This window comes from Gouania willdenowi, chromosome 11 (assembly GCF_900634775.1).
Source record: "Gouania willdenowi chromosome 11, fGouWil2.1, whole genome shotgun sequence".
Classification (NCBI taxonomy): Eukaryota; Metazoa; Chordata; class Actinopteri; order Blenniiformes; family Gobiesocidae; genus Gouania; species Gouania willdenowi.
Window position 1 is genome coordinate 8734171 of NC_041054.1, and position 13229 is coordinate 8747399.

General features: G+C 37.8%; 1 protein-coding gene across 1 annotated transcript; it reads right to left on the minus strand.

Annotated features, from left to right (window-relative positions):
* Window positions 1-251: 251 nt before the first annotated feature.
* Window positions 252-12292, minus strand: LOC114471861 (TBC1 domain family member 20). Its single transcript, XM_028460821.1, has 11 exons — window positions 12212-12292; window positions 12048-12119; window positions 10851-10905; window positions 9305-9435; window positions 9096-9176; window positions 8691-8877; window positions 8461-8562; window positions 6988-7129; window positions 6624-6808; window positions 5262-5371; window positions 252-2070 (listed from the first exon to the last, which is right to left on the minus strand). Exons 2-11 carry the CDS (start codon window positions 12115-12117, stop codon window positions 1889-1891), a joined length of 1245 nt encoding a protein of 414 aa, XP_028316622.1. The 5' UTR covers window positions 12118-12119; window positions 12212-12292; the 3' UTR covers window positions 252-1888.
* Window positions 12293-13229: the final 937 nt, after the last annotated feature.

Genomic DNA, 13229 nt, shown 5'->3' on the forward strand with positions numbered 1-13229 from the left:
TAACAGTGCACTTTAAATAACAGAAAAATACCCTTAATATATTTACAATTCTCTTATCATCTATTTAATCTTCATCAAAAAGTGATTAAAATGCTGTGTATGTTTTCATATCTACTATTAGTTATATTACTTGACAACATAATTGTTTTACCTGCTGAGTCTAAAGGAAATCTAATCTTTTTTTTTCTTTTTTTAAGAAAACCAAAAGAAATTCACAAATTCCAATTAAGAAGACCTTTATTGAGTCATTTCTCATTAAAGAGCGGTTCATTTGTTGCTCTTACAATAAGGAAAGCTGACAGAAAATGTGTCACTGAGATAATGAAATACACAGGATGAAAGAAACCTTTCAAAATAAATCTTTTTTTCCACACAGTCTAACATTGATTTCTCTCCACTCACAGACCCCACACATAAATACTATAATCAAAGCATGTACACCAGACACACACACACACACACACACATACACACAAAGGCCTTGTTCTTCCACCACAAGCTGGTTTCTAACTTGATCCCAACTGGTTTAGGAGAACAACCAATAAATTCAAGGCTTATTGGTTTATTACTGGCTGATCTAAAATGTCAAAAGTAACGATATGCAACAATGCTTGTGATACGGTCATCAGAAAATGTTTTTATATGCTACACAATGAACCAGAAATCACAAGCTGTGGAAGCATGTGACACACTTCTATCTAATGACGGCGGAAGGAGGGAAAGCACTGGGAGTGTTGGGATTCCAGTGAAGTTGAGTAAACAGAGGCAGCGGCTTGACTATGTGTTATAAAAACTGATCATCAATATTTCAGAGTGAGGTAGCTGTTTGGAGCCAACCCTCCTCCTACATATGTGTAAACCTCTGGTTGAACCAGCCTTTATTAATAAGAATATTCACTTTAATGAATGCAAAGTGTTTAAAGTGAGTGTATGGGGGTGATTTCCAGTTAAAGTGAGCTGTGAAATGTGCACTTTTCATCTATAAATTAAAACCCTCTTTTAAAATCATTTTATGTTAAACTCTAAAATATGATGATTGTTTATTAAATAAAGCTATAAAATATGTTCTCTGGCTTAGCTGTGTTTCAGGGATACAGTTTATACAGGAAATGCACTGTTGCTCTGTTGGTGGTAGTGTTGAGTAGAGCTGTTAAATATTTCAACACTGTAAAACTACTCACATCTCCTCCAAAATCTCCTCTGACAAACATCTGCCAACGCCTCACCAGTTGCTGTATGTTACACAGTGTTGTTGTGTGGGGGAAGCAACAGCACTGTGACACCTGGACTCACACCAGCCAACTGTGACTCCATCAGCATCCCCCCCCCCTTTCCACTCCTAACTGGAAGCTTTCAGCAGAAAAAAAAATCTGCTCTTTAATAATTTGTATTCATGTGTCGGGGTGCTGGCTACAGGCTCCTTTTTGGTTCTCAGTTATGGCTGTTGATACAAGCCTTGCACTGAAAGGCTTTCAAGTGAAGTGCATGGAGCAAGTGCGACGGTAAAAACGAGTTATCAGCAACAAAAAAGAAAAGACGTGCGTGTGAAGTGACGATGTTGTGGCAACAACATAAAATATCCACTCAGGTTTGGGACTCACGAAAAAATAATGAAGCCAGTATGTTTTAGTTAAAAAGAACTGAAAAAGAGTACTGTTGGGACGACAATCCTTTTTTCTCAAACATCAAATCCTGAGACTGAAAAGTACTGATCGTTCATTCTTTGTAGGCAAGTAGAATGAAGTTTTTTTGGCATCGAGAACATTCTTCTTGCTTCGTTTCAGCCAAAGAGGCTCACGTGAGGCTCACGTTTGCAAGTTAGAAATCTGTCGTGAAATGAGTTACGCGACTGATTGTGAGCCAACAGTTGGCATTTCCCCACATCCCGTCAGAACAGCTGAAGCAACAGCTCGGGTCCCCACTCCAAGGCGGTCTGAGCCACGGCAAAAACGGCCGCCCCGAGTGTGGCAGACAGCCCCCACACAGCCATCTTTACCATGGTGTTCTCTGTCCCCCGCAGCAGACCTCGGCCTCTGGGTAAAGCTGCTTCCAGGCCTGAGTGTCGAGAGGCTAGGAGCACAGAACAAGGAGGAGGGGTCAGACACAGAGGGAGGAATCAAAGGATGATGAGGATGCTTAGTGTTGATGGACTGGAAGTGGAAAGATGAGCAGGGAGAAACAACCAACCACAGATCACAAATCAACAGCCCCTGAACCTTTTACACTTGATGAACACAATGCAAACAACTGCAACTAGACCAGACATGGGCAACTGGCAGCCCGCGAGCCACATGCGGCCCTTGGTCTAATTTGTGCGGCCCCCAAAATAAGAAAAAGACAAAAAAGGACAACAGAAATACATGAAACAACAAAAGACATACGCAAAATTACTTAAATTGCAAAAAAAAACAAAGAAAATACACAAACTCTCTACAAAAACACACAAGACGAACACAAAATAATGAAAAAACTGACAACAAAAATACAAAAAAATGACTCCCAAACCACAAGACAACTACAAACATACACAAAAATAACAGAGAAAACACAAAAAAGATTACTGAGGGGCAAATTCACAAAAAGTTTAGTGGTATTAAAATGTGTGCAAATGTCACTCCACGCGCTAATGAGAAGTACAAAGCCCAAGGAATTAAGTGTGCACTGCCTCTGCGCTTTCTAATGCGCCCTCATTCCATTTAGCACGTTTCCCTTAGATGAGTATGCATAGTAGGCGGATCTCCCAGGGGTAGCAAAAATATGGGAGGAGGAAATGCAAATAAATTCATGCAGGGGACGCAATGCGATTCATAAAATCTGGAACTGTTTGCGGAGATAGTTTTAGCACCAGAAAATACCGCGACCAAGAAGGAGGCGCAGACACACATGCAGACATCATTGAATGTAGACCGAAAACACAGCGGAGAGGGGAAAAAAGGTTTTTGTGCGTGTGTGTGAGAGAGAAAATAAAAAAGAGGTTTGCTGTGAGCAGATATCGCTTCAGACGCACTGCTCCACTGATCTCCTTTCAGTCCATGTTTTAACCGTCAAAGTCAACGCATGATCACTGATTGTGACATATGAGAGTGTGCATGACACAGTGCTGCTGAGACCTGCGCTGGATGGTGGTCAGTAGTTCATCTTCATAGAATGCAGACTGATTGACAGACTGTGTAGTTGCATTAACTTAGATCAATGGGAGATCAATAGGACGGTTTCTGTCCTAATCTGCCTAGTTTACTTGCACTGATCAGAGCAAAGTTACAAGACCGAACGGAGCAACCACATTAAATGAGTGGGAAAAAATATAATTAGGTTTTAAAGTTGTTGTTTTAAAAAAATAAAAAAAATAAATATTTGTATTTGTTTATTTAGTTTTCTTCATTATTAAATGTTTGTGCAGCAGACAGAGAAGTCCATCTGTCTCAAATGTAACTTCCTCAAATGGCAAAACGCTCATTTAAATAAGGACGGTCTGCACCAGTTCTACTCGTGCACTAATGATTGCTGCAATCTTAGTGAATTCCGCACAGCAGGTGAGGAAACTGCGTCACTAAAGGATTTAGGGTTGCAACTGAAATACCACCCTTTATTTCAGATCTTTGTGAATCCAGCCCAGAGAGCGCAAACCGCCAAGCACCAAACATCCTCTTTGCCAGATATTGGCAGTTATTTGCATCAGTGATCCTGATCCTGGTACCATGATCATTCACACTTTAAAGGCTTGGAAGAAATGTACTGAATTACCCAATTAAGTAAGATACAGTATGAACAGACCCATTTTTTGGGAAAATTTGCAATAAAATGTGCAATCCACATACAATCCGGATGAAACTCAGGGTTATTTGAGTAACCAACCCCACATAACTGAATGAAATTTCATAAAGATCGGCTAGTTTCGATCCGAGATATGCATTTTTGAATTTCTGATTAGAGATATAGATTATTAATTTTTTTCAACTGCTCCAGAACCGGAATATTGATCCAGATCCCTTCTAAAGTTAAATGGGTAAAATTTTGTCAAAAGCTGTTGAAAATATTATTATATGTTCCTTGGTAGAGGCAATGACAATAAAAACATGCAAAAAAACTACAACAAAAACGCAAAACATTACTCCCAAAACACGACAACTACAAAAAAACAAATTAAAAAAATACAAAACAATGAACATACACAAAATTACTACGAAAATACACAAAATGACAACAAAAACATAACTCAAAACAACTTTCAAAAACACATTAAACTAAAATAGACAAACCCTTTGTTATTTCCTGTATTAATGTTCAGATTGGTCATAATGACATGAGTGTTTATAATGTGGCCCTCTAATCAGACACATTTTTGTGGTCCCCGCTGTGATTAAAGTTGCTCATGTCTGGACTAGAATATAATGCTACCACAGAATAAATCCAGTCAGATATAATTTGCCTTTTTGTTGTTGGTGTGGGTTTTTAAATAATTATGTAAAGGCCAACCTTTTTCTCTTTAACATTTGACATTTCCCCTCACATCACATAGACCAGATGGCCTCCTCCGGAGAACTACAAATGAATGCAAAAATGTGAAATATTCAGTCTGATGAATGGGCTGAGCCTCCACTCTCTTATTGACCAAATATTCAGTCGTTCAGCATCAAGTCCAACTAATAACAGTCAACAGCATTATCTGCCCCCTCTAATGGCGACCGGCATGTTAAACAGTGTGCACGTAGACTCTTGTCATCTGCATCACGTCTGCCGTTTATTAAGCCTTTTATATGGCTTCTAATTGAATTTTGATGAAACGGCAGGGAATGTAATGTGTCAGATTTAATATCACCTAAGGGAGCTACTTCTACATGTTTCTGATTGCCTGTACACTCTCGATCTGTCAGATGCTGCTAATCTAATTTTTTTTTTTTTTTTTTTTTTTTTTGCTAAAACAGGAAAAGAGTGAAATCCTTTGCTCTGCTGTGGGATCTTTAAATTTGCACCAGTTAACTCTGATGGACCACAATTGTTTGCTTGTTATTGATTGGCCCCATAGAGGAGCAATGATTAAGGGAGAAAACATTTATTGTTGCTTTGTTTTGAAGAATTATGTTTGGCGATAAAGCACCGTGCAGAAAAAGATTTGATATTAATTTCCCAAAAAATGCGTAATATCTATGTTTGAGAGAGAACGATGCTTCAAACGTTTGGATGGTTGTCTCCAGGTGTCTATTCTATGTCTTTAGAGGCACTGTCCTCATTTAGCAATGATATAAAAATGAATATTTTACCCTGTCTGGAGGGGGTGGAGCCTTCGGCTTTGGTGAGGCGCTGGAGTATGGAGTCTGGTCTTTGATGAAGAGTAGAGCGCTGAAATGCCTGGAAGGTGCTGATGGACAGGCTGCGAGAAAAGAGAAAGAGAGAGAGCAAGTTAGTTCAAAACAAATAGGAGAGCCCGGTGTGAAGTAAATCACGATGTTATTGGAGTGGCGTGAAAAGATGGACTGATAAAGTGATGCATGGAGGCAGAAAAATGCTAACTCAGGACCTTCCTGTATGTGAGAATCTATGCGAGCACTGTGAGGCGAGACCTGGGTGTCGTTTAGAGGGTCAGTAGAGGCTTTATGTCACTTCCTGAGCTAAACAACAACTGTAAACTACACTGAAGGATGCCAACAGGCACAATGAGACAGAAACCTGTGAGGACACACAGGTTGAGTGCATGGGGAAGAAAAAAAATGTAAACTGGGAAATTTCCCTCATAGGAAAATAGCCTGTGTATTTCAGCACTTTCAGAGTCAGCATTTATAGCACCCCCTCCTGGTTGCCAAGGAGACTACATAAGAAACTGCAAACAGACTTTGAAAAAACATTGGGAAAGCTCTACAGTTAATGAGTTACTTTATTACCACAGCTTTCTGCTAAATAATGTTTTATTGATTTTATTTGTTGTTGGTTTTATTATTGCCCTTTTTTCTGTAGCACTTTGAGATGGCTAAATGTAAAACGCTTAAGTTATAATTGTTATTACAAACACAAATAGCTGATTATAGAGGAGCTTACTCTTTTTTTTTTAATTATCAGAGTTATGTGTGACCCAACATTATTCAACCCACATTACAATACATCTAAAGCAAAAACAGAACAGACTGTGACATCTATAAATAAGTTTTAATCAAAGGAATATTTATCCTACCTACTAAAAAGTTCTCTTTTATTTTTCCTCTGTCAATGGATTTTCCTATTTTCTCATAATGGTGAGCACAATCTTCCCACAGGATGAAAAGACAAGTTTGACATTTTTGTATTTTGTTTTTGCTTTACATTAGACTGTATGATTCTGTATGCCCAGCAAGTGTGAACGAGCAAAAACTCAACCCTAATCTGAATAAACCACTTATTTATTACATTTTCGACAATTGGTCAAATTTAAAAAATGTAATCTGACCCATTTTAGCTCTTTTTGCCCCGTTGTGTCACATTTTAGGGACAATTCTGAGACACATTTTTTATTTTTTTATTTTTAATGATTTTGTTTTTCCCTCAAACTCAAGTTTGAGCCTGTAACTTTAAGTAAAATGCCAAAGTATAAGAGCACAACTATTTGCCTCATTCACAGAAAATTAGCTATTCTTGTTTTTTTTTTTTCTTACCACTTGCGGGATTGCAGTGCTGCCTTCTTGGCTAGTACTGATGGAGGATACTGGTCGAACAGCTCCTGTGCCTGACCAATCAGTAGCTCATAGGGGAGATCTCCAGGGATACGAGATAGAAGGTGGTGGACCATGGCCATCTCACACTCCGTCTGCTTCACCTCCCTCTCTCTGTACAACACAATCTATAATGTAGGGGAGGAAGAGCTCAAAGTCATCCGCGAGATGATTTTACCGACGTAACTGTAATGCTATGATAGCAATAAGGCAGATGAAGAGTTAAAGAGTAACAGCTAACTACACACGTTGAAAAAATATTACCAACACACTGTTATTAACATATGAATGAGTGGCATTCTCTTACCGTAGCAGCGAGATAGATGGGCATCAGTGGGTGTGATGCCAGGAAGAAGTCATACAGTCGCAATGTGTGTTTGAAGTCTGACAGAACATGACCGTACCAAGTGATGAGCCAGGAGAGAGCAAAGATGGTCCCAACCTCAGCCCTATGATAGAAACAGAAAAACTGTTTAGTAACTTTGGGCTGACAAATAGTGACAATGAATTTTAATTCATTAGTATCTGACGTATAGATGACAATATCAAATGAGTGGCAAATAAGAAGATTCTAAGGGTAAGGAGTAGTTTTTTTCTGCATGAATGCACTGTTCTGATTATGAACAGGCAACAAGAGAATAAAGTCAAAGCAGGTGAGGTGCACTTATGGCATCCCTCGACTTAAGATCAAACAGAAACTATCAGAAGTCGATAGCTTAATGTTGATTCAACAAACTGGAATCCAGTTCACATTGATTTCTCCACACAGCTTTACAAACAGAAGCACATGTGCTGTGCACCTTCAAACAACAGACAGGTCTCTGCAACAGCTGTCAGACCGTCTGATGCCAACGATCCCAGATGACGCTGCTACAGATGAACGTTTGACTATATTTAATCACAAAAGAGTTTAAACCGTGCTCACGCTGCTCCGTCTCCTGTCTAAAGTCAACACAGTGACGCCCTCTAGTGGTGATCTGTCAGTGCACTTGTACCATTTGACGTTTATGCTACTTTTCCAAGTGGTGATGATTATGACTTTTTTTTTTCTATGTTATGAAGACACTAAAGAATTCCTTCAAAGGTGGTAGCCACAAAAACATGATTGTCTGATCCGAGGACCGCAATATCATTCATTCATGTCAGCATTTAAAATACTGACGTATCTGAGCATAAAAAAGCCACCCCCACCCTGATTACTGTGGTCATTTGTGTTTTTGGAGGAATTTACATGTATTTTTGATGTCGTATTGTGCATTTTCTATCATTTTGTGTATTTTTCAGTTATTTTTGTGTACATTTGTAGTCATTATTTTTTATATTTTTGTTGTCATGTTGTGTGTATTTTGAGTCATTTTGAATGTTTTTCTGTTATTTTGTGGTTGTCTTGTGTGTTTTTGTAGAATAGTTGTGTATTTTTATTGTCCCTTTATGCAATTTTATTGTTTTATATATTTTTTGTTGTCCTTTTTTGTATTTTTCTCTGATTTTGTGTGTTTTTGGAGTAATTTTGTTTGTTTATTTTGGGGGCCGCACAAATCAGAGTAAATTTGTGCATTTTTGTTGTCCTTTTTGTTTGTTGGAGTCATTTGGTGTATATTTGCTGTTGTGTGTACTTTTCCATCATTTTGTTTGCTTGTGGAGTCATTTTGTGCGTTTACTTTGGGCGCCGCATAATTCTAGACCGAGGGCCGCATGTGGCCCATGTATGGGCTGAGAGGTTAAACCCACAACTTTCTGGATGAGAATCAATATGCTTGCCAAGTTAATGTTTCTTCACCTGATCATAAAGTCATGCAGCTCCAGGTCAACCTGCTCCAAAATAGGCATGAGATAGTTTAAAATGTGTTTGGTGCTGTCCATGGTAGGATCCATGAAATCCCTACAAACACAGAAAACAGGGAATTCATATATTTAGTCAACATGTAAGAATTGCTACATTCCTTGTTTTCTGTAAACTAATTGGACCACTATAGAATTCAGTGGCTAAATAAAAAAAATATACAACACCTGAGGTGAAAATTGGATAAAGTGTCCAACATGGCGATGGCCATTCGTTCCCCGACTACTAGCAGCAGAGTGACGGCCACGTCGTGGTAGCCTTGGTAGTAATGGAGTTGGGGGTTTCGTTTCAGTATTTCAAGTATGATGTCAATCAGCTGCTCCTGGAGCACGGCTCTCTCTGTCGCAGGCATACCTGACAAGAAAAAAATACACAAAAAAGTGTGTTTGCATACTTTGTATGCATGCATAAAAATCTGACACCTGATTACAGCAACAAAACAAAAAAACACCACTTAAGTTGTAAGACCTACAGTGACACAGATCTGATTATATTTACATCTTCAATTGTGGATCTTTGGATTATTCACTGTAAAGTACAGTAAACTCTGATATGCACGTGTACACACACACCTTTAGGAAACCTCTTCATGGACCTTCTGACGTCCAGCACTACTTGGTTGTAGTCCTTGTGGTTCTCTCTCACATTTCGACCTACAAATAAACATATGCAGTTATTTACCAGGAGTTTTTTTGTCATTCATGAGCCTGTAAAACACTTTCATATAGTTTATATAGCACCAAATCAGATTTAAGACAACTAACAGCAATCAATCACTAACCTGGTTTGTGTGGCAGATTGTATGCGTTTATGTTCAGCAGTTTGGGCCATACTTTCCTCCTTAGTTCATCCGTAAGCAATCCTCCTTTGGTGCCTGCTGCTCGTCTGAGGGCCTGAATGTCCACTGGATCGCTGTCCATTCAAAACCAGTACATATGCATTGGTCAGCCAGATCAAGGCAACAGTTTATTTCAATTTTTTAAAATAATATTAACTAGGAAGAATTTTATCAAAGTAATCAATTCTATTAGCTTGTAATTCATACATTAATCAGTATTCAAACATGATTTTGATCAAAGTTAAAAAGCATAACATGAACAAAATAGAAATCCTTACTAAGTACGATCAGTTTTAGGCTTAATATTGGCTTTCAAACCATGGCCGTAGCACAAGTAAACTCTCCCTCCATTATTTTTATTACTTCACTCAACCTTGACTAAAGTCAATCCCAGCACAAGTTTATCCTTTAAAAAAAGAATTAACTGAAGTCTAAGTTATTTATCTGCTTGACATCAATGTTAAACTGAGGACAGTTTGAACAATAATGTCTATAAGAAAATTATTGTGTAAATCACGTGTCAAAGTCAAGGCCGGGGGGGCCAATTCCAGCCCTTTTAAAACATCCAAATCGGCCCGCAGGGGAAAGTAAAAATGCCTGTGAAAACCGTGTAAATGACCAAATCATTTAATTGTGGATATAAAATATCTGGCAAATTTCCACAGTAACAATAAAAATAAAAAAAAGAAACTTTTAAATCACTGTCATACCCAACATAAATATTGGCATCCATGCAAAATCATACACTTTAAAAAAAAACATAACACATTATCAGATTTATTTTGAAGTAGAACTTTGCAATTATTCAAGTGGAGTTTCATTGAATTTGTTACAAATTAAATTAAACTACAATATTTGCAGGGGTTCGCAGCTTTCCCATGCCTGTATAACACGATGGAAGTCATTTTTACTCTTGAATTGTTGAAAGAAACCTAATTTTTCCAAAATCCTACCTAATCCTCAAACTATTTGACAAAATATCCCCATAATAAATAAATATAGTCAATACCTGTCACCTATTGCTTGGATATTGTCGGTGCCTTATACTGTAAAGTACATACTTGAATATAATTTATAAATGGAAATGCAAAGTGGCAGTTATGTTGAATTTGTTCGATTCCCAACCTCTGCAGCCCACTTGAGGTCAAACGTATCCGTATTTGGCCCCTGAACTAAAATGAGTTTGACACTCCTGTATAAATGCTTCAATAATAGCTATTTTGGACAATTTTTCCAGTACTGTAAACCTAACTGGTTTCTTTAGCTATAGCCACATGATCTCTGTCACAGACTCTATGAGCACGTGTGTAATCAGTTTCCTCTCAAACCACAACAATTTCTTTCTTTCTGGTCTAAGTATGAACCAGTATTTTCAGACAGACTGTCAAACATCTCACAGTATCAACTGCAATGAAAATAAAACACCAAAGGCTACTTTGTTCTAGAACAGCAGACCTGCTTAAAGACAGAAGGATATTAATATTTCAACCTGATTAAAGCCTGTTGGATGTCAGCCAGCTTCTGCTTTCTCCCACAATCTGCTTCTATAAAAAGAAAAAGTTAGGTCCATCAGCCAATATACTAAGACATGACATTCTTCTCTATCTATTCTTTTGTGTGTGTGTGTGTGTGTGTGTGTGTGCGTGTGCGTGTATTGGTGATAGCTATTTTATTGTTTTAAGTGTAAATCCTAGACAAGAAAATAGATGAAAAACATAATTATGTTGATTGTGGTAATCTCATTAAGTATCTTTGTGCTGTGCAAACTAAACCCTTTCATTGAGTGTCCTTCCATTAACAACCACACATGTGAGTCTGTGATTGATTACAAAGGTATGTGAAATAACTTGAACAAATTGACAGAAAGATGACACATGACTGTCTCCTCTGTCTGTCAATCTCCTCTGTCTATCTCTCTTTGTCTGTCTGTCTGTCAATCTCCTCTGTCTCTCTCTCTTTGTCTGTCTGTCTATCTCCTCTCTTTGTCTGTCTGTCTGTCTGTCTATCTCCTCTCTCTCTGTCTGTCTGTCTGTCTATCTCCTCTCTCTCTGTCTGTCTGACTGTCTCATCTGTCTGACTGTCTCATCTGTCTGTCTATCTCCTCTGTCTGTCTGACTGTCTCATCTGTCTGTCTGTCTGTCTATCTCCTCTCTCTCTGTCTGTCTATCTCCTCTGTCTGTCTGACTGTCTCATCTGTCTGTCTATTTCCTCTCTCTCTGTCTGTCTATCTCCTCTGTCTGTCTGTCTATCACCCTGTCAATCTCCTCTGTCTGTCTGACTGTCTCATCTGTCTGTCTGTCTATCTATCTCCTCTATCTGTCTGTCTGTCTCCTCTGTCTGTCTGTAAAAGTTTTCAGCTTGTGGACAGGTTGCCACCCAGGCAGCATGAACAGGTACACTTTACTTTGATAATATGAGTAAACAAAAGGTTTCAAGAACACAGAAATAAAATAAACAAATAAAACTGTTGACTGATTGGAGATATTATATAAATCAGCTGTGGCTGCTTTAAGAGCATTAAGTACAGGCGGAAGGAACGAGTCTGTGTGCCTGAGCATGAATTAACAACACATATTAAAGTGAACGAATTCAGGCAAACTTTGAGCTGCAATTCTGAACCATCATCTAGCGTCAGTGTAATATTAAACTAAGTAGTAAGGCTTTAATATGTTGTGGTTTCACTTACGTCTTGTAACAGATGCATTCCCATTTAGCCACACTCCCCCGTTTTGTTTCGTCCTCTTGAGTCTTTTCATTCCTTTAAACGCCAAGTTTCCAACATACAATGTTTAACCGTTAGCATATGAAGTTTAATGGTCAAAATGTGTCTCTGCGCAGGTGAAAAATCACCTTAAGAACTGCGATTTTCCACAACAGCTGTTATTGTACCTGACTCCACCAAACCTACTAGCCGGAGGCTAGTGTGCTACTCTGCTATTGGACAAAACCGTCACGTGACGTGATTGAGACGCACGCTGCAACCACACTTGATGGTTTGTTTTGTAGTTCTATGCTTGTTGAACACGTTTTTGATTGTTACACCCATCACCTCCTACAAAATGTGTTATTTAATATGAATGACGTAATTCTAAACGCCTTTTTCTTGATTTTAAAGTTCGATTTGCAATTACTACTCAAACAATATTGCAAAGTCCGTTAGTTTTAAGTCTAATACAATTTCGATATTAGAAATGAATGAAATGTAATGGCAAATAAGTTCTTATTTTCACTCTATGCTGGGCTCACGCCGATAAATGATCAATGGCATAATTGATCAAGACATACCAACAGTTTTTCAATTCAATTTTCCATCTCGTCTTTTTTAATGAGCTGCATGTTTTTAATCATATTCATGGCCTGCTGAAACCATCTTAAACTCTGAACACATTGCAGTTTATTTTAATAAATACATAAAAATAGATCATTTGTTGAAAGATTTAACTTTCAAGAACTTTGAGAGGTGTCGACAGTGGAGGTCTGCAGCCAGACTCTCTTGGGAACTTTACAATAAAGTTTCAATCGCTATTTATGGGCGTCATTTTGAAGTTTGGTTTGCACCCAGGCATCATCAAGAGTGAATTTTTTTCCCCACAGATGACAATGATAATACTGAAAATTGATGATTGATTGTTGTAAATATCTGTATCATATTTGTATATTTGTATTATTTTTGTAAATATCTGTATCATATTTGTATTATTATTATTAGTAGTAGTATCCATCCTACTTTATTTTTTACTACTGTAAAGTATGTGTATCTGATCCCTATTTTTAACAGTTTTTTTACTTAATTATACACTTATTTAACATTTATTCTTTCTTTCGTGTTTGTTAAACATTTTCATTCTTTTATTTGTGTTTTTTTTTT

What these genes read in the sequence shown, in the direction of transcription:
- LOC114471861 (XM_028460821.1), bottom strand. Translation starts at nt 12,117, where the DNA reads ATGAAAAGACTCAAGAGGACGAAACAAAACGGGGGAGTGTGGCTAAAT. An exon ending in CTGCATGACTTTATGATCAG is followed by an intron (nt 7,130 to 8,460) that starts GTGAAGAAACAT and finishes TTTCTATCATAG; the next exon opens with GGCTGAGGTTGGGACCATCT. An exon ending in GCACTGCAATCCCGCAAGTG is followed by an intron (nt 5,372 to 6,623) that starts GTAAGAAAAAAA and finishes CTTTTCTCGCAG; the next exon opens with CCTGTCCATCAGCACCTTCC.